This window comes from Zerene cesonia, chromosome 9, assembly GCF_012273895.1.
Source record: "Zerene cesonia ecotype Mississippi chromosome 9, Zerene_cesonia_1.1, whole genome shotgun sequence".
Classification (NCBI taxonomy): domain Eukaryota; kingdom Metazoa; phylum Arthropoda; class Insecta; order Lepidoptera; family Pieridae; genus Zerene; species Zerene cesonia.
This window is the reverse complement of record NC_052110.1, coordinates 1,247,327-1,267,169: the sequence shown is the minus strand read 5'-3', so window position 1 is coordinate 1,267,169 and position 19,843 is coordinate 1,247,327. Positions and strand designations below refer to the sequence as shown.

At 33.3% G+C, this 19,843-nt stretch overlaps 3 protein-coding genes across 5 annotated transcripts; 2 read left to right on the top strand and 1 right to left on the bottom strand.

Annotated features, from left to right (window-relative positions):
• Positions 1-265: 265 nt before the first annotated feature.
• Positions 266-3,306, bottom strand: LOC119829058 (protein tipE). Of its 2 annotated transcripts, XM_038351423.1 has the most exons (3): positions 1,804-1,941; positions 468-1,318; positions 266-342 (listed from the first exon to the last, which is right to left on the bottom strand). In XM_038351423.1, the coding sequence occupies exons 2-3, from the start codon at positions 1,232-1,234 to the stop codon at positions 306-308; spliced, it is 804 nt and encodes a 267-aa protein (XP_038207351.1). In that variant the 5' UTR covers positions 1,235-1,318; positions 1,804-1,941; the 3' UTR covers positions 266-305. The 2 variants fall into 2 exon arrangements, with proteins under 2 accessions (XP_038207351.1, XP_038207350.1); XM_038351422.1 differs by lacking the exon at positions 266-342 and having other exon boundaries at positions 1,184-1,318; positions 1,804-3,306.
• Positions 3,307-10,430: 7,124 nt separating this feature from the next.
• LOC119828935 (general odorant-binding protein 56a-like) lies at positions 10,431-14,237 on the top strand. 2 transcript variants are annotated; one of them, XM_038351257.1, is made up of 4 exons: positions 10,431-10,569; positions 12,601-12,711; positions 13,433-13,547; positions 13,951-14,237. In XM_038351257.1, exons 1-4 carry the CDS (start codon positions 10,525-10,527, stop codon positions 14,079-14,081), a joined length of 402 nt encoding a protein of 133 aa, XP_038207185.1. In that variant the 5' UTR covers positions 10,431-10,524; the 3' UTR covers positions 14,082-14,237. The 2 variants fall into 2 exon arrangements, with proteins under 2 accessions (XP_038207185.1, XP_038207186.1); XM_038351258.1 differs by lacking the exon at positions 10,431-10,569 and adding an exon at positions 11,601-11,725.
• Positions 14,238-17,113: 2,876 nt separating this feature from the next.
• LOC119829138 lies at positions 17,114-19,569 on the top strand. The gene is made up of 3 exons (XM_038351539.1): positions 17,114-17,296; positions 18,869-18,983; positions 19,333-19,569. The coding sequence occupies exons 1-3, from the start codon at positions 17,114-17,116 to the stop codon at positions 19,467-19,469; spliced, it is 435 nt and encodes a 144-aa protein (XP_038207467.1). The 3' UTR covers positions 19,470-19,569.
• The last annotated feature ends 274 nt before the right edge of the window (positions 19,570-19,843 follow it).

Sequence of the window (19,843 nt, the reverse complement as noted above, 5' to 3'; positions counted from 1 at the left end):
AGTTATCTACTATGACATTCAATAGAAATAATCATTTTCTTTTTTCAAAGCTTATATTACTTAAAAGCAGTGAATGATCAATATAAGAACAAATTACTAAGTTACGAAGTGAATAAAAATAAAAGCTAATAGTCGAGTTCAACGATAATGTACAAAAAGCTTACTAATCGTAATGTAAATATAAACATGACAATATAAATCAAGATTTATGGTCATAATTGCTATGAGCTCAAATAAATCCGATCAATACAAAACATAAACGTACTTGCAAATAATAAATAGTTGCTAAACATCTATAGCTGAAACTATGAAGGTTCTTCCTTGAACTGGTATTTGTTTATCCTGTAATACCACATCAATCTGATAAGAAACTTCTAGAACTACTCTATAATCATCCTTAATAGAAAACAAATCATTCAAATCTTCTTTTACGTCTAATGAGAAATAATATTACATAAGCTACTTACTCTTCTTTGCTCGCAAATGATTCAGCGTGCACTCGCCGGTTACAGGCCCTGTCACAGCAGTGGCAATGCCAGTATGCGAGGACACTTAAACTGAACACAAATACTGTCGTCGGTAGAACTAAGGCCAATATCAATCCTCGTATTGTTGTTTCCCAGGAATACCTCGCCACAACAAGCTCAGGTCGTGTCATACTATAAAAGCAAGGGAAGATCTTTGGTGCCCTTGACCCTGCATATTCACTGGCGAACACTGAGCAATTCACTTTAGGAGGATAACCGCATCCTTCTGGATTGATCAAGAATTTTAAATTAGTTTCGTCCCACTCAATTGGTAACGTTTCATTTCCCAAGAAAGGTCTTCTAGCTAAGTTGACTCGAATTTTGTGGCACTTTGTATGCGTTGTGGTGCAACCTTCTCTACACGATGCCCAAGTACAATTTGTCAATGTTTCTGCATACACGTGGTTTGACACACTACATATTCCGGCTTCTGGTGCAAACTCAGCAAGAATTGTTTGGATCGCTGGCTCAACCACAAATGGGATTAAGAAGAGAAACGCAAATACGGCGAGTATAGCTGATGTACCAAGACAAAGAGAAGTGTAGAATTTAAAACGCTCGAAGAAATGTGCAAGTAGCTGCTCCCGTGTCGGCTCTAAAGGTGTAAAATCTTGACTTCCCTGTTCGGCTGTAGCGCCCATGGGAAGAGTTGATCTCTCTGAGGTGGCAGGCGACAGGGTCGCCCGAGATCTACTTAAAGTCGACATGAAGAGAGTTTTTGTTTAGCAGCGCGGAAAGCAATTAATCGTCTCTTAGTGAACTAGCCGGGCCCTCGCAGAGGAGGGGAACGCCTGAAATAGAGAAATAAGAAGAATTAATATCATTGGTCTATCAATCTATCTAATGAGTATTTGTTATATGTTAAATGGTTTAAGGTTCTATTATAATTAATACTGGTGACCAGGTCAATAAAATTACGTCATAACTAAACATATTGATTAAGTTGTTTAAACGTTACAAATTTTCATTACATAATATCTCAGAACTCAATATTACGCCAACTGTAATGTCGAAGTTAATCGATTACTTTCGTGCTTATTACAGAACTGAAACAAGCTGACTGAATTATTTTTATGCTGTTACACAGTGATGCCAAGGACACATAAATCGTTAATATTTAATAGGAGCTCTAACGACATAAAACAACGGTTTGCACGAGATTATTAAAGCAATTGTGGTTTCTTTTTGTAAGTATTAAACATGGGTTTTACGTTATCAATGTTAAATGTTTGAATATGCATACGAATAAATGCAATGTTTAAATAAAATAGCTCACGTGACTGATCTCAGAGGGGAGAAACAGGATCGTTCGGATGCATTTGCATCTCTGCTTGTCCAGCACCACAAACTTTAAAACGCATTTTTGCATCGTCACCAACTTCTACCGTCCTTTGACACAACATCAGAGTTATACAAGAAACAACAACCAAAACTGTGGGCAGCAACAATGCCACAATGAATTGTCGATATGTCGCCTCTAAATCGAACCTTGCGACAACTGTTTCTGGATTATTCTCTGTATGGAAGCATGGAAATCTCGCTTTAGCATTATGATCAGTGCCATCTCGTCCATAGGTCTTGAGGAAATCCTTGCATTCATCAGCTAGAGTATTTACGCATCCTTCTAGATTAATCATTAGTTTGCTATCATTGGCTAATGTAAGATCGACTTCAGGCGGTGCGATCACACGATTAGGGGTTGCCTTAATCGTATACAAATACTGTAAATAAGTAAAGTTGGTCAAATCTGATATTTCTGTACGCGGCAGCAAAGCAGCATTGATGCAGTCAACGGCTACAACTCCAGAAGACCCATTGTGGACTGCATGACAAGATAACATTATAACTTCTTCCCCTGAGTCGGTCCAAACTATTTCACCGCCCTCTTCTTTAGCAAGTTTCGTACAACGTGCTAAGAAAACTCGATCACCACTCAATACTATAACGTTTTTGTTCCGAGTCGGGATGTCAACGCATCGTCGATCACAATTGTATGGTGTTCTTATTTTCCTACAAGTGCCTCTGTTACAGGAAAATAATCCATGAACGTCGATGCAAGTTATCTTTCCTCTTCTGCCTGAACATTTTAATGGTGGATCTGTATCCCGGAATGCACATTCAAACGCGTCTGTTATGTTAATACACTTTCCTTCAGTACAATTGAATGTACCAGTTAAGTTCTTACATTCGTCTCGTATACAGTGATATTTCTTTGCGTTTTCTTGATCAATACCGTAGCACGTTTTGTTTGCAGCGCTACCACATTCAGACAGCAGCAAGGACGATCCGTTTTTCCTGACGTTAACGTAAATCTGTATGCACGCTCCTGATGTTTTGCTCAAACACCACTCGCCACAAGAGCCCCAGTCGCAATTCTCTTTATTGACAGCTCTTGTTGTGGTACACATGATAGGTGTCGGGTCGATTCCGGATGAAATAGCTCGGGTATATGGCATATATATAGCGACGGTCAGGTAAACGATCGCCACGCAGCTAAGCACCGCTGTCATTTGGCAGACGCAGATGGTCCCGCATATTTTTTGATCCTGCGGGGGTATTATGAGATCCTCGACGGGTGTAGGTTTTGTCTTCGGCATGGTGGAGACTTGCTGCCTCTCGCGACCGGCCGCCACTGACACGAGCGACGCCGACAGCGCTTGCGCGGTGCCCCGATCGATTCAGCGCAGTGCAGACCAACCCTAGTGCGCTATTTTTTAATTGATGTCAATGCTCGGAATTCTATCTTCAATTATGATATAGTGCTATTAACGTCATGTCGCTTAATTACTTTCTTTTGTTTTAATAGTTGCATTTATATGAGTTTTTAATGTTAGAACAAATGTTTAAGTAGATACGTTGATTACTATTGTTTTTTAAAAGCTATTGTACTAAATGTATATAATGTTTTAATTTAGTATGATGTTTTCTTATGAATTTAATATTGTTGTATGAACAAGAATTGTAGGCAACTGCACTCATGTATATTATCAACTTTAATTAGTAATATAACAGTACGTTTTATTTTAGATTAGCTTTAACTACGCTATATATTGCAAAAGCATTAAAGTAAACATATTATGAAATACTCTCCTACATACTCAATATATGTAGTAAGAAATAAATAAGGTTTTAAAAAAAAATTGCAAGCTATTAAATTACTACTAAATGACTATAAAATGCTGCACTTTATTTCCTTAATAATATACTCGCAATATATCATCTAATGAGATTATATACCATTTACAGACCCATCAATTAATTTGAGCTTATTATTCACTTTAACTTCTTTAAAAATCAACACTTTAAAAGGCGCGTTCCTGTATTAAATTTTCAACTAAACCCACTTTGTATCTTTACTTTATCCACAACACTAAGTGCTTATTAAACCACTCAAACGTCTCTTTTACCACTTTAAAACGTAGACGATTATTTAATGGAAACATTAAATGAAACATGACTCTGTGAGACAGCACGATATACTCACCAATGACAATCCCAGAAAATAGCGCGTTTTAAACACAGTATAATACGGCGTATAATTATTTCTATCATCCGATTTATTTGTACATCAATATAAGGGCAAGTTTTTATTAATTTCATTTAGTTGGATTGTTGCCGTGTTTTGCTAACATGCGGTGTGAAGTTGGTAACGAGTCACTGCGCAATTCGGCTCGCGTTCTCTACGAAGTTTGTGTATGTCAAACTTCACTATGCAAAGAGCAATTAATATAACTTCAAATTAAGTAATAACAGTTTTTAGTCATATTTATTATAAATGTATGTAAGTACTTGTATATATGTAGGCTGATTTTCAGTATTTATTGCTTATTTATTGTTCCAATTATTATTATTTCAAATTTGTTGTTGCGTTACTATGAATTTAAAGGAGCAGCGACAGTTTCTTTTTACGTCTCTTCTCTGAAGAAATTGCTTTCCGAAGCAGTAGAAAATGATTGTTTTTAAGCGCTTGCAAACTAAGCCTGATTGAACAAATAAATGTTGGAATTTTTTATTTAATATTTCAATGACAAAATATTTAAAACTAAACACACATTTATAACAAAGGAATTATGACAGATTATTATTGATGACATTAAAATGTAAACCTAATTTTAAAAGTTCTCTTAAAGCGGCATGTAATAGACACATAAAACAACAACAAATAAATTATTTTTAAACTTAAGAGACTGAAATCTAAAACAATCCACCTGCTGTGAGTTTCGATTTATATAAAAGAAATGAAATTCTTTATTGCTTATAAAAAAGAAATGAAAACTGAACATAACATTAAGTAAGCAAAAGGTGGCCTTATCGCTTGGTAGCGATCTCTACCAGGCAACCCTCAAAGAAACAGAAAAAAAGGATATATAATAGTGGAGTAAAAATAAGGCAAATAAGAAAATAATTTGAGGATAGCATGGTATTAAACTATATACATATCATATACATCCGTTCATAATTTAACATATAAGTATATATAAACAGATATAATTATAGTTATTCAAAATTTTGCATTATTTTAGTAATAAATAATAAATAAATAAAAAATAATAATAAATAAATTTTCCTTGGACACGTAACCATATGAATATTTATTATTAAAGTTTAACGCAAAGTTTTGAAAATTGATTATGGAAACGGTCAAGTACTTTAACCTAAACAACAGGAGATTGTAACATATAAGTCCTGAAGCACATTTCATAATCGAAATTATTTTCTAAAAACTTTCAATATTTTTGTTGTATTTAAGCTGCAACGCGATAAAAGTATAACATAAATGTGATTTCCGTAGAAATTGAATAATGGTATAATATTATGAGAAACATACAAATTCTCTTTCTGTTAAATTACGTAGCTTAATTTTTTTTAATAAATATGTGTTTGCTTATTTTATTTATTTAAATGAAGAAATCGCTTCAAAGCGATAAGGCAGCCAAATTGTACAATAGATATTGTTTATTGGTTTTGTTAACTGTATGTTTATTGTACATTAAAGTGTAAATAAATCAATAAATAAATAAAATAAATACAATATAATTTTTCTTCTAGCTTTTACCATATTGACGTAGGTAAATAAACGATTGGATCAAACTTTGAAAGAACTCTTTCAACAGCTGCATGGAGGAAACCTTAAAGGACTTCTTAAATTGACATATCTATGCGAGAAGAAAAGAAGGTGGAAGTTATTTTAAGTATATTTAAACATGATTTAGATAGAAGTGCGAAAGAAAATTTGAATAACATTATTATTTATCATCTTGCTATTTAAAAGACTTGAAGCCGTCATGGGGTCGATCAATAATAAAAAATGATGAAATTGCATACTTTTGTTTGCATAAAATATTATTTTTCTGCACCTTCTTTAGGTTATTGCCACTACACATTTTACCACCTTGAAATATTCAATTTAATTAAACGGTTCAAACACATCTATTAAATCTTCCTCAACGAGGTACTGACCTATTTTAATAATTATTATATTGAATACTTACAATTTAACTTCCATGTCAAAATTTGTAAACTCACATTGTTTGTAAGTACTGGTAGCGGACTGGATCTAGTGTTTTCACATGTCTCTGTTTGTTTTCCATCTCGCTCTAGGCGAGTGCGCATGCGCTATGTTGTGCCAAAAATGAAATGTTTCTTCAACTTGCAGCGTTTTCATCGACCTTTGGGTAATGCAGCTGTGAGCACCCTTGTGGTGAACCTAACCTGTACAAACCTAGGTATACAAATACCATATGTTCTTAAGGTTTAAAAAAAAGTTTTTTTTTTAATGTAGGTACCAGATATAATAAACACTTACGTTCACGTTCATCTTGATAGCCAATGTGCAATAGGTGATCGTTTAGCTCATATCAATGTATATATCGATTGTTTATTAAAACTAAAAGGTAACATGAACACCTCTAATTTATCTAGGAACCATAACCATAGCCATTTTGTGAGTAAACAATTAACGTAAAGAATATCAAAATAAAATGGCATCCTTCCTGATTCATGATATAGTTATCATACTTCCTACAATTTTTTTGTGTGTGACTTGTGTGTGTTTGTTGCTCTTTTACCCAAAAACTACTGAACCGATTGCAATGAAATTTGGTACGTAGACAGCTGGACAACTGGAATAACATATAGGCAACTTTTTATCCAGATATTCTGACGGGATACGGACTTACGCGGGGCGCAGCTAGTTGAATAATAAAAAAAGCATTGTTATCTGTAAAATGACTAGTACAAGACTGAGCGCTTGAAAAACTAGGTGCTTTTATATATACCAGCATTGTTCTAGACATAAAGATATCCAGATAAACCCGGTTTTTAAGTGCGGAAATGATAAACGGAGTAATCCTAAACAATTGCAACGATTAGGCCATCAGCAATCGGCCTCGACTCAACGAGCATACAAGCAAATATCGAATTAACTCCCACACTAAATGTTTGAATGGAATTTGCAAACCATTAGGTACTTATTCATTATTGCGGCCCATGTTTGTTCCCAATGGTTTCCACAGGGACACAGGCCTCCTGTGAGGGTTCTGGCCATAATCCAGCACGCTGGCCGACTGTGGGTTAGCACATGTCGATGAATTTTCGTTTTTGTTTAAATGCCGGTTCGTCACGATGTTTTCCTTCATTGATTGGATCGGTGATGATAATATGTACTACTTTAAAACAATAAATCATTGATAGAGGAAGACAGGAAGGTAAATTAGATACGGACAACGAAAATAACAATGAGGATTGCATAGGCTTTGGACAACACTGGATTGTAATTAGCATTTCGATTAGCTATCCTTTTTGAAGCCAAAATATTTTTAATAGTTATTTCCCGATCAACGAACGATCTTTTAAACTATATCTGAATCATAATATTAGAAATTCTATGCATATGAAGTAGGTATAAATAGGTAGGAGGTATAGTAGGTTCGAATCTGCGTTATCTTTTTTAGTGTTTGCATTGGTTTTTATTATTCTTGCATTCTGCATTAATATTTTAATATTATGCAATAATAATTTCTAAAAAAAGCAAATGAAGTAATAAACGAATGAAAAAATAAGGTCGATTTGATCCTCCTTTTTTGATGTCGGTTGAAAATACTTCAAGCACGCAGTTTTCATAATAGGGTTGCAAATTTTACTACACCTACTAATGTTAATAAAATTTTAAAATTCCGCATTCAAATCAAATTAAATCGATGAAAACACCAATTCGGCAAATGTCACGCGGGTCAACGTACATTAATAAATCAAGTACGATGAGATGCTGTTACATTGTTAAATTGATTGCGCCAATTTATCACTTAGCGTCGCAGCCGTGGACTACATTATGTGAATAAAGACCTAATGTTCGTACGCACTATTTCATTTATAAGTACTTATAATATTATAAATTTGAAAGTTGAACTAGAAAGAAAGAAACATAGCGATGTTTGATATTCTTAACTCAAAAGCATAATTATTTTTTTTTATGTCACAGCGGGCAACTGAGCTGGTGGTTCGCCTGAGAAGCGCCAACGCCCATGATCATTTCATAAAATGCGCTGCACGCTTTTAAGGGGTAAGGGATAAGAAAAGGATTGGCGACTGGAAAGAAGGAATGGACAGGGGAGGGTCAGGTGAACGGGCCTCTGGAAATGAGAAATTTTATGACGAGATACCCTATGTCCGTAGTCTGAATGCGCATATAGTAACTTATAATGTATTCAGAGTTAGATTGAACGCCAATCCTTTGAACTACAGGACTGAATTCAAATATTCTACAAATAGCTATTGGTATATCGACAATTCCGAGGCAGGGACACATTATATAAAATGAAAGTACTTAATTATTTCATTTAATGTTAAAAGTTGAAGAAATTATGTACGAGATTAAAAAACAATTGTATTTTATACATGTTACAAGAAAATGAATACACTAATAAGCTTGACGGTCACGTTTATTATAATAATTGATTTTCAATAACTAAATACAAAATACACAAATATAAAATAAATACAAAATACACAAAAACACATGAATAAATAATATACCTTTAGAAATTAGAGACTTATCGGATTTTAAACATTTAGTTTAAGTGTATTTTAGGGTCATACAAAAATAATTGGTAGTGAACTACCTCCACCTATTTCTCCGCAGTTGGTGTGTTGAGTATTTTTTTCGGATGTTGGTAGTATTGACTGATAGTGTCTTCTAGTTTTTTATTATGTTGGATATTTGGTTTCATTTTCTGAATAACGGGACACCAGATGTAAGAAAACTCCTTACCTATCTTTTCTATTAAAATTTCGATGGTTTTATTTTCAATAGTCTCAAGCGCAATCCCTGTAAAATATTATTTTCTCTGGCAACTAATAATGGTTGGTAAAACTGTATATGTTAATTATCCAGTGTTTAAATATGCCTGTAATCGCAATATATTTATTTGATATAAGAGAGATAATCAAACAAATACAGTCTATACTTTACACATCTGCTTTTTGTAAAGGATTATTACTCCTTGTTGGCCTCAAGAATTGATTTTTATATTCCTGCTACATTACATTACAACATCAGAAATAATTAAAATCATTGTACAAATACAATTAAATTATTTATGAATATATCGTTAAATCATGTACACGTTCAAGGCATTTGATAAAATAGAGTCCTTCGCCACGTCTGTCTGTCTGTATGCGTTAAACACCAAAACTACTAACGAATTTCATTATTATGATTTGTTAATTCTCTGTTCAATTCTTTTCAATTTCGCAAGCGCAGGCAAACCAAGAGCGGAACGCTAGTCAAATTATATTTATGTGTCGTTTAAAATTATTAAAAATAAAACACACATCAAATGACGTGACATTCCATTTGTACTACAAACAAAAACACATTAAAATATTCATTGGCTCAAAATAAACCCTTCCGAGAAGCACGTAGTGTGTTTGAGGTCCAAAAAGAATAATACAAGATAGGCGCAGATCTTTCCAGAGTGACCTACGCAGGACGCAGGCGCATTAGGAGTGCGCAACCTTTGTCAAAAGACTTATTACGATGAAAGCAAGTAACACGACTGATAACTTTTTAATTCTACTGTACCTAATTCAATTTTTTGGAATCACCACCACATTTCCTATGATTAGGACTAAAGTAATGTTATAGATATAGACATACGTACAAACATACATGCGCTCAAAAGCAATACCCTCCTTCGGTCAGCCGGGTATTTATGTATTTTTTGGTACATCTAATAATAATAAAACACACCTTGAATCAGTATAATTTTCCGCGAATCGTCGAAGCTTTATAGATGCTGGGAATTTTTTATAATGAAATATTTCCATGTACTAACTACATAATTAGAGTTAGACAAAATTGAATAAAAGTCATGTAAAAAATGATTTCTTATTAAATGACACAAAGAATTGACACATAAAGATCATTGATCCTCTTCTTAGCTTAATCAGTAGAATATCTATATGATTTAAAAGCACGAGTTATAGAGTTTTTTGTCGGTTCAATAGAAACTGCTTTCAGAAACGGTGAAACTCATTCGACAAAACGTTCCAAAGAAACTCCTAGAAGTAATTAGTTATTCAAATAAATGATTTATGTCTTTGATTTTATTTGTCTGCACTTGTTGACGTCAGTCCCTAGTCCTATTGCGATATCCTACTTCCTACTAATATTATATGCGAAAGTTTGTGAGAATGGATTTATGTGCATGTGCACGTTTATTACGCTTTCACGCGAAAACTACTGAACCGATAGCAATGAAATTTGGTACGTAGATAGCTGGACAAGTGGAATAACACATAGGCAACTTTTTATCCTGCTATGCCTACGGGATACAGACTTACGAGGGTGAAACCACGGGGCGCAGCCAGTAGGCATATAAAAGGTTACCTATCCCTGTTGTACAAATCGCTAACTGATTAAAGCGAGATTATCTCCGCAGGGCGAGTATATAAGTCCTGTGCAGGCTACTGATGCGTTACTATTGTGCTGAACAAAATGAAGAGCCTCTTTGTATTAGCTGTGTGCGTTCTAGCCGTGCAGGTAAATACTTTTTTCTCTATTTTTTGCGATATGATTCATTACAGTCCTAAATGTTTGTTATAGAAGATTTAGATAAAGTTTTTTTTTTTTTATTTCGAGCGCGATGAATTAATTATTCCATTTTTTGTACAATTGTTGTTTGTAATGTTTTTTTATGTAGTCCTTGAACAATGATTGTAATTTATAATCAAACCGGCCCGTTTATTTTTTTATATTCCTTTTTTGTGATGATGGTGGTTAAAAAAATAACTAATAGTTGTATAGACCTCCATGCATAATATAATAAAGCGTTTCAGTTTTTAAACTACATATTTAAATTCACAAATAAATAATTATGAAGCGTATTTTATACTTATTTAATACATACGTACGTACGTATTGTTACATTTTTTTATTGCTTTCTTAACGGTTTTAAATATTATCATTAATATTTAAATAAAGTAATAACGATAAAAAAAAATCAAATTTCTAAGATGCAGTAGTGATTTTTCTAGAAATGCTTTAGTATATGAATATAACATTTAAAATTAATGGAAATTTTATACACCAGCATGTTTTTTTTTTTTTGTAAAAAAACATTACTTACATCCATAAATTGTGTATTAATAAAAAACCATTAAAAAACTAGTAGGTTTTTTTGACCATGTTTGTTTTTAAATGCATATGATATCGTTATAAAGCGCCCAGACCAGTCCGCAATAGCAGCAACTGCTTTTTATGGATTATAATACATTATCAGGTCATTGTCAAGGCATTTAGGGATCCGTGAGTTTTGTGATATTTTAAAAAAATACCAAAGACGTCTTATTTCTCGCTTTATCGTAGCAATGATTTAGACGCATGAGGGTAACTAAGTGTCGTCTCGTTAATTAAGATTACATTATATAATAATAATAAGCAGAAGTTTAAGTATATACATTAGACAATGGACCAAGTCGCCCTGCAACGCAGAAAATAACATGAAAATTAAAAGCTAGACAATATTTCAATGTAGTTTATAACATATAAAAGGAACACGCTTGACCGATTATCAATAAAAAAACATATCGCAAACGTTCTATATATGGGCGACCAACTTGTTTGATCTGACAGACCCAAATCACCCGCCACCATGAAAGTATTGGTTATCCTCTTTGTGTGCTTAGTGGCCGTCCAGGTAAGGGTCTCAAATATAAATATTAAAACTTATTTATAGACAATTTACGATCTTTCGAAATTGTGGTATTTTTATATTTCATAACCATTTAAATACCTACTGAATTTGATAAAAGAACACGTGTACATCTTAAACATCACAAAAGAAGAAATTATTTGTTTTTGTGATGTTTCAAACTATTATTTTAGTACATTGGTAACATAAACTGAAAGCATTAATTCCATCTTCTATTAATTATTATTATTATTTAATCTAATTATTATTTTACACTCACATAATATACTTACTGTTTATCACAAAGTGTTCAATGTTAATATGAATGAATTCTAACTTATTTGTCATTTATAGATATTACCTTAGTTATACTTGTTTGTTTTTGTTGAATGTTGTGTTTATCTTTAATTGTTGTGCATATAATCTATAATACTAAACTTATTTTTTGTATTGAGAGAAAATGTTTATGCAACAACAGCTGATGAACCTAAATAAATAAATAAAATAAATAAAAATAAACTTTAAAAAAATGAATTATATTTATTGATTCAAGTTGTTGACCAGTGAATAGTCGAGGGTTAAAGACCAGGGTTACGTGCAAGTTACATTTATTTAACAATTGAATATCAACGATATATATGACATCTGCCAATGCGTACTTGACTAGCGTGGTGGATTATGACCTGAACGTTCAATTCAAAAGCTTGCGTCGCTTTTGAGCTGTAGCTAAAATCAAATCAAAGAATACCTTAAGTGTTATTTTTCTCTTATTATATATTCGCAAAGCATTAAGTGTTATTTTTCTATTATTATATATTCACAAAGCATTAAGTGTTAATTTTTTATTATTATATATTCGCAAATTGTTATTTTTCTTCCAGGCCCTCACAGATGAGCAGAAGGAGAGACTGAAGAAGCACAAGTCGGAGTGCTTGGCTGAGACCAAGGCTGACGAGCAGCTGGTGAACAAGCTGAAGACTGGTGACTTCAAGGTATGTACTACTGACATCTTTTCAAGGGATAATCGCTAATGTAGAATTAAAGATACTTAACTATTCTTCGGAAGTTTTTATTTTTTTTTTCTCTTAAGATTTTTCTGAGAAGCTTTACGAAGACGAAGTTTCGAATCCCGGCTTAGGATTGATTTTTTTTAATTCTTTTGTTTTTTTAAGTATTCAAATTGTATTTAATGCTATTAGAAACAAAAAAAACTGCATAATTATTCTTGTTACGTTCGTCATATCCTACAAATTATCAATGTGAAAGTTTGTGAGGATGGATGTATTTGTATAGGTATGTTTGTTACTCATTCACGCAAAAACTACTAAACCGATTGCTATGAAATTTAGTACGTAGATAGTTAGACAACTGGAATACACACATAGGCAAATTTTTATCTCAATATTCTTACGGGATTCGGATACGCGGGTTAAACCGCGGGGCGCACCTAGTATTCCACGATATTTAACATATTTCATTCAAAAACTGGCAATGCTGTATCCATAAAATATCTATTCATTTTATTCTTACTTTATATGTATCTTGCATAAGAAGGTTATAGCCATGGTGAATAGGCACCTTCTAACTAGACGTGCACCCACGTAGACCACGTCTCTGCTTCCCATCAGATGGGATTGTGATCAAACGTCTGCCTATCGATTATAAAAAAAATAAAGAAAAATGGCGTGAAATTCATATATTTATCTATAACAGAGTGAAAGCGAACCCCTGAAGAAGTATGTTCTGTGCATGCTGATGAAGTCAGAACTGATGACCAAGGACGGAAAATTCAAGAAGGATGTCGCTCTCGCTAAAGTGCCTAACGCAGGTAATATATAAAAAACTTACCTAACTTTGCCACTACTATCCTACAGTCTATACATTTTATAGTACTCTTGTCATGACGGGTTGTAAAAAATGATAAAAAAAGTTCTCAATTTTTATATAGAAAACTTAGCTATCACTTCCCAGGCACCACTTTTTCTAGTATATAATCTTTACTGTAAAGTTTTGCTATGTTTTAAATAGTGAATAATTATGAATACGATGAGTTATTAATACCTTCGAACCAATAAGTATAAAAAACCAATGGGTTTTACAATGGTAAGGTACCGAAATGCCCCCCAAATAAATCGTTACAAGAGCCCCGAGCATCAAAATATCTATACATAACATATTTTTTTTAACACATTTTGTATCCGTATCTACATGACCCGTGTTATTTTGCCCAGCTGACAAGGCGGCAGTTGAAAAGCTGATCGACACGTGCCTCGCCAACAAGGGTAACACACCGCAACAGACCGCATGGAACTACGCAAAATGCTACCATGAGAAAGACGCTAAGCACTCCATCTTCCAATAACCACCATAACTTGAGCCCCGGCAAAATCAACATCCAGTTTATCAACGGTTCCAGTAACATTGGATAATTTAAAATGAATAAACTTTATGTGACTATTGTAAAACACAACTGCCGATACGAATTAACTGTCCGTTCATAATAAATTTGATTCTGAATTTCAATAGTTTTATTTAATACTAGCTGTTCGCCCGACTTCACCCGTGGCCTATGTCACTCAGTGAAGTCGCAGCTTTCTAATGGTGATAGAATATTTGAAATCGGTCCAGTAGTTTTTGAGTTTATCCATTACAAGCAAAGAAACTAAAATACAATTTCTTTCTTTCTATAATATTAGTGTAGATTTATTGAAATAATAAGAACAAAGATTTACATTTTGAACTCAGTTTAGAAGTTCACAAGATTAGATCGGAACTGGATTTAACGATGTTTAAACAATGAAGGTATATAATCATTTGGGAGTCCACACAAATATCGAATCATTCGAGTTTATAACAACAGATCATCTGGAATATTCTAAGTTCGTACTTCACTTTTCTTAATTTAAAATTCAATCAGAAATGACTTAGTGATTGCCATCTCTCTTGATCTGGTTGCCGATGAAGCCAAGAAAATAAACGTTTCGAATTGAATTGTGCTGAATATGAAATACCAATTATTAAATATAAATTTTGGGTACCAATCAATATATATTTATTTATATTTATACGTAAATTATATATATATATATATATATATATATATATATATATATATATATATATATATATATATATATATATATATATATATATATATGTACCTATGGCGCATACTCGTCGTCTTTTCAGCCCTTAAGATCCTTTACGGCCGACCAGCATCAGCAGTCCAGCGGCTCCATGCTGCATTTCCCATACTACATCACTTGTATTAAAATTACTACAGTAAATACTGTTTGTGTTAAGTATATTTTAATTTAAGTATAGGTACATGTATACTATATATAATACAATGTAATATAGCTTAACCAAACGGGCTCAGTGAGACTGAAATCGTTTCTGAGTAATGGCGACAGAGATTTGGCCACCAGCCACGTCCTTGGATTATCTTATTTATCTGAAAATTGACTAGATTAATTTCCACGCAACCTTTATATGTTTACTAGCTGCTCCCTGCGGTTTCACCCGCGTAAGTCCGTATCCCGTAGGAATATTTATACATTATTCCAGTTGTCCAGCTATCTACGTACCAAATTTCATTACAATCAATTCAGTAGTTTTTGCGTGAAAGAGCAACAAACACACACACACACATCCTTGTAAACTTTCGCATTTATAACATTAGTAGGATATCATCACAGTGTTTTTATTTATTAGAATCCATATTAAAAGTTATTTATAAGTGTTTATTAAAAGTGCTGTAACCTAGAATGGAAATATAAACATTTAATTATTACGCATATGTGAATCAGATTAGTTTAAAATACTTTTATTACCTGCAATATTGAAAAATTCCTTAGTACTTGAACTATAAATACATGCTCATGTTCAAAGTTTTCTCAAAGTGTTAAATTAATTTTCTAATTTTGCAAGGTTTCTTAATCGCAAAATTCTATCCTTTTTTTGTATGAAATCTTCTAATGAGTTTAATTTCAACTGCAAAAACCTACCAAAGCATCGAAGCAACTTTTAAAGTATAAAAGTGGTTACTTTTATATACAAGTACAAGATAAAAATAATTAAGTAAACCTCATATTTTGCTACGTCTACAGAGTGAGAGAATGATTTTGAATTGTAAGTAAGTGACGTTGGTATTTGTGTGGTACACTATAAACAAATACGCAAAATATAAACAACTCTTTTTTATTCGAAATTTAATCATTTGAGGGGTTTACTGCGGGAATGGCAGTAAATGACAAAATGTTTTAACCGAAATTTATCGGAACCAATCAAAAGGCATGAATAAGGGATTTTCTTTATAAAAAATCTTGTTTATAAAAAAAATAATGAGGTCTATATTGTGTTTTATTTTCAACGTCCTATTTTAATTTTACCCAGCAATTGCTTATTATTTTTCATTCCGTTATGGAGAAGAACGAACCCCGAAAAACTTTTCGGGCTAATTAAATGTATTGGAAATTCATTATATATGAAAATATGGATGTCCAGCACACACCAGGGAAAGTTGCTATCGCTTACCATCAAGCGAACTACCTCGGATGCCTGATATGCCATAAAAAAATATATGGAAGTTTTAGAACCGCAGTAATCTATGACTGTCCAAGCCCAAATGTTTATACAAGGCCCTTACACAATACTACGCATGTTTAATATAATCTTATAAATAGATGTGATCATTATTGTAGGTACGAGCATAGACGCGAGATGAAGTCTAAAGGATTTGTTTTACTCGTGTTTTTAATTTTTATTGCGTACGTGGAGGTTCGTCTGTTCAGATATCTTTTATTTCACTAATTGCGCCACAAATATGTTCAAGTGGGCTTTGATATCACTAAACCAAAATAGTGTATTTTTTATTGCAATACATTTCAAATTTTAGTGTGTCGAAACACTAGGTGTGAAGTCCCGTGTCCCCTAGTGGGGTATGGGGCAGATTTTCTTTACGGACAAGTAGGTGATCAGCCTTCTGTGTTCTGCCAGACAGGGACATTTTTATTGGTGCGTCCCTACCGGGAATTGAACCCAGGACCCCTCGGTTCTACGCTCACGCGTTACCCACTGTACCAAGGAGACGGTCAAAACACTAGGTGCCTTATAGGCAGTATTCAATCGCAAGTGTATTTTGTAAGAAAACTGGCGTGAAATAATATCAAGCTATTGTGTTTCGTACGGTGAGTGGGGGAGTCAGAGGCCGGGTTTTTTTCCTCACCCATCCCTGTCCATTCCTTCTTGCCAGTCGCCAATTCTTTCCCTATACCTTACCCCAAAAAAGCGAATGTTAATGGGCGGTGGTCTATCAGACGAACCACCAGCTCAGTTGCCCGCTATCACATAAAAAAGGTAATTTGATTACCTTTTTGGTTGACCAAAACATACATGTTTTTCCTACAGGCGTTCTCCATAAACTACTTCGAAACAACGTCCGCGCCCGCAACACCAGACTCTTGCGTCAAGAAACATAAAACCAACGCAGATTACATAGATGAGTGTACCAGAGAGGCGAGGGTCGACAAGAAGTACATTAATAAGATGAAGACCGGCCATTGGTGGAATTTACCGGTAAAAGTTTTTATTTTCTATAAAAATATGCGTCTGGTCTGCGTTAAATGTGTTAAGGACAACTGAAAAATTTCTAGAATCATGGATGCGGGAGCACACGTGACAAATGGTGTATTTATTATGAATATAATTATTAAATAAAAATATCCTTACTTAACTTTTGAATGCGAATGCGATGCAAATGTTTGTTTGTTTATTTGTGATTGTTTCACGTCACAATAGAGCGCTGTTGGTATAATTTTTGTATCTGAAGATAGACTAGAAAGTGATTTAGGCTATTTTTTATCGCACTGAAACATCTCGTTTCGGGTGAAGCCGCTGGTGGAAGTCTAGTATAATTCATATAATTAAATGAAAGCATTTTATTATGATAAACAATGGAGCATTGTTCGGTAGCTATTATATGTTTATATTAAAACAATTGTGGCATTCGTTATATTAATAAGTCCACAAGAATAAGACGATTTTTTCAGTTGTACTAAGAGTTTTGACACAATTTTAAACGGTTGATTCGTATTTCAAATGTTTTCACACGTCTTACAACCTGCCCTTAACTACATCTCTAATATATAAAATTCTCGTGTCACAGTTTTCGTTGCCAAACTCCTCCGAAACGGCTTGACCGATTCCTCTGAAATTTGGTAAGCATATTGGGTAAGTCTGAGAATCGGCCAACATCTATTTTTTATCCCGATATTCCTACGGGATACGGACTTACGCGGGTGAAACCGCGGGGCGCAGCTAGTAGTATATAATAAAGTCACTTTCTCTGATCCTATGTCCCTGTGTATGCTTTAATCTTTAAAACTACACAACGGATTTTGATGGGGTTTCTTTTAATAGATAAAGTGATTCAAGAGGAAGGTTTATTGTATAATAACATTTATGAAACTACACCGAATTAACGCGTGCGAAACCGCGGGCAAATGCTAGTTAAATATAAACAACAATTCTGTGCCCACGGTTTATTCAATACAGACAACGAAGCAAGATAATTTATTTATTTATTTATTTTTAATGTACCTTTATTTACCTAGAACCTAACAAGCATTTTTAAACACGCTTTTATTACGTAAAATCTTATATTATATACTAGCTTTTGCCCGCGGCTTCGGACGAGTTAATTCGGTGTAATAATTCGAGTCAGATTAATAGATGTTATTATACGTATAAACCTTTCCCTGGAATCGCCCTAACTATTAAAAAAACATCATCAAAATCCGTTACGTAGTTTTAAAGATTTAAGCGTACAAAGAGACATAGGGACACCAAAAGCGAACTTTGTTTTGAAACTCGAAACCTGATTATTTTCTATCAAATCACAATTCAATTTAATCGCAAAATAACAAAAGAAAAATAGGAAACAGTGGACATAAGAAAGTGTATGGAAACATCGGTTAAAACTTAAAAGACCTAAAATAAATCTATCATATCAATTGATTACGTGTTTTATATAATTATTAAAATGATGGGGACGCAAATAAAAATATCTTTTTCAATCTAATAGATAAATATGAGATAAATGTCAACTTTTTTGTATATATAACAGCATGATCTTTTTTTCTTTTTCAGAAAGTAACCACTTCCCTTAAATACTGGGCGTTCTGCTATCTAAAGAAATTACAGATTATGAGTGAGGCGGGGGTTTTGAGGCAAGATGTGGTCCTTACTAACATGAAGGATACAGGTTTGTTATAAAACTAACTTTCCACACCCGGCGTCACTCGCACGTGCAAAGCTGTCTAAGTCTAAAAGAGTAAAATTTCGAGTCCAATCTTAATCTTTTTGCGAATGTAATTTGAAAATATTTTTATTAATATTAATTCCACTGCTAAATAGCAACCAACGAAAATCTATATGACAAATTACATCAAAATGGATTAAGCATTAAATCAGGTAACCATATGAAGACTTCTAGGAATGATAAGATATATAAGTACCTACTAGTACAGGATTATTAATTAATTATGTTATGATATAACCATTATAGTATTCTCTTTAACGTCTCCTAATATAAATATTATTTTCTATTTCAGAAAGAGACATGGTTGTGAAGATAATAGACAAGTGTCTGTTCAAAATGGCTCACCTTCCCATCGAAACTGCATGGCATTACCTCTACTGCTTCCACGTTAAAGATGAAAAGCTTAGCAGACGGATTCATGGCATTTAGAAGAATATACTACGATAGAATTCGATAAAAAATTAACCATGACCTTGATGTTTGGTTTATATCAATTTGTACTGTAATAATATATACAACCTAAAATATACGAATAACAGTTAAAGCTCACCACTTTTCATCGCTCTATAATATTTAGTCCTTTAAATTTATAATCATTTTTCCTTATACTATGACCTATTCTTTTAATCACACGAATTTGAAATTGTTTCAGATGTGTTTTAAGCGCCATCTAGCGTATCCTATTCGAACCGATGTGAAACTTAACAACACAAAGTGGTACAAATTAACAATTCGTTCTGTTATAGTAAATAAGCCCTAGATGGCGCTTAAACAAAATAAATTATATTGCAAAATTGCATGTA

Bases quoted from the DNA above. Each gene is read 5' to 3' on its own strand.
- LOC119829058 (XM_038351422.1), bottom strand. From the start codon at position 3,124: ATGCCGAAGACAAAACCTACACCCGTCGAGGATCTCATAATACCCCCG.
- LOC119828935 (XM_038351257.1), top strand. From the start codon at position 10,525: ATGAAGAGCCTCTTTGTATTAGCTGTGTGCGTTCTAGCCGTGCAG. The intron at 10,570-12,600 runs GTAAATACTTTT...TTTTTCTTCCAG, and splicing joins TGTGCGTTCTAGCCGTGCAG to GCCCTCACAGATGAGCAGAA. The intron at 12,712-13,432 runs GTATGTACTACT...TATCTATAACAG, and splicing joins TGAAGACTGGTGACTTCAAG to AGTGAAAGCGAACCCCTGAA.
- LOC119829138 (XM_038351539.1), top strand. From the start codon at position 17,114: ATGTTTTTCCTACAGGCGTTCTCCATAAACTACTTCGAAACAACGTCC. The intron at 17,297-18,868 runs GTAAAAGTTTTT...TTTCTTTTTCAG, and splicing joins GCCATTGGTGGAATTTACCG to AAAGTAACCACTTCCCTTAA. The intron at 18,984-19,332 runs GTTTGTTATAAA...TTTCTATTTCAG, and splicing joins TACTAACATGAAGGATACAG to AAAGAGACATGGTTGTGAAG.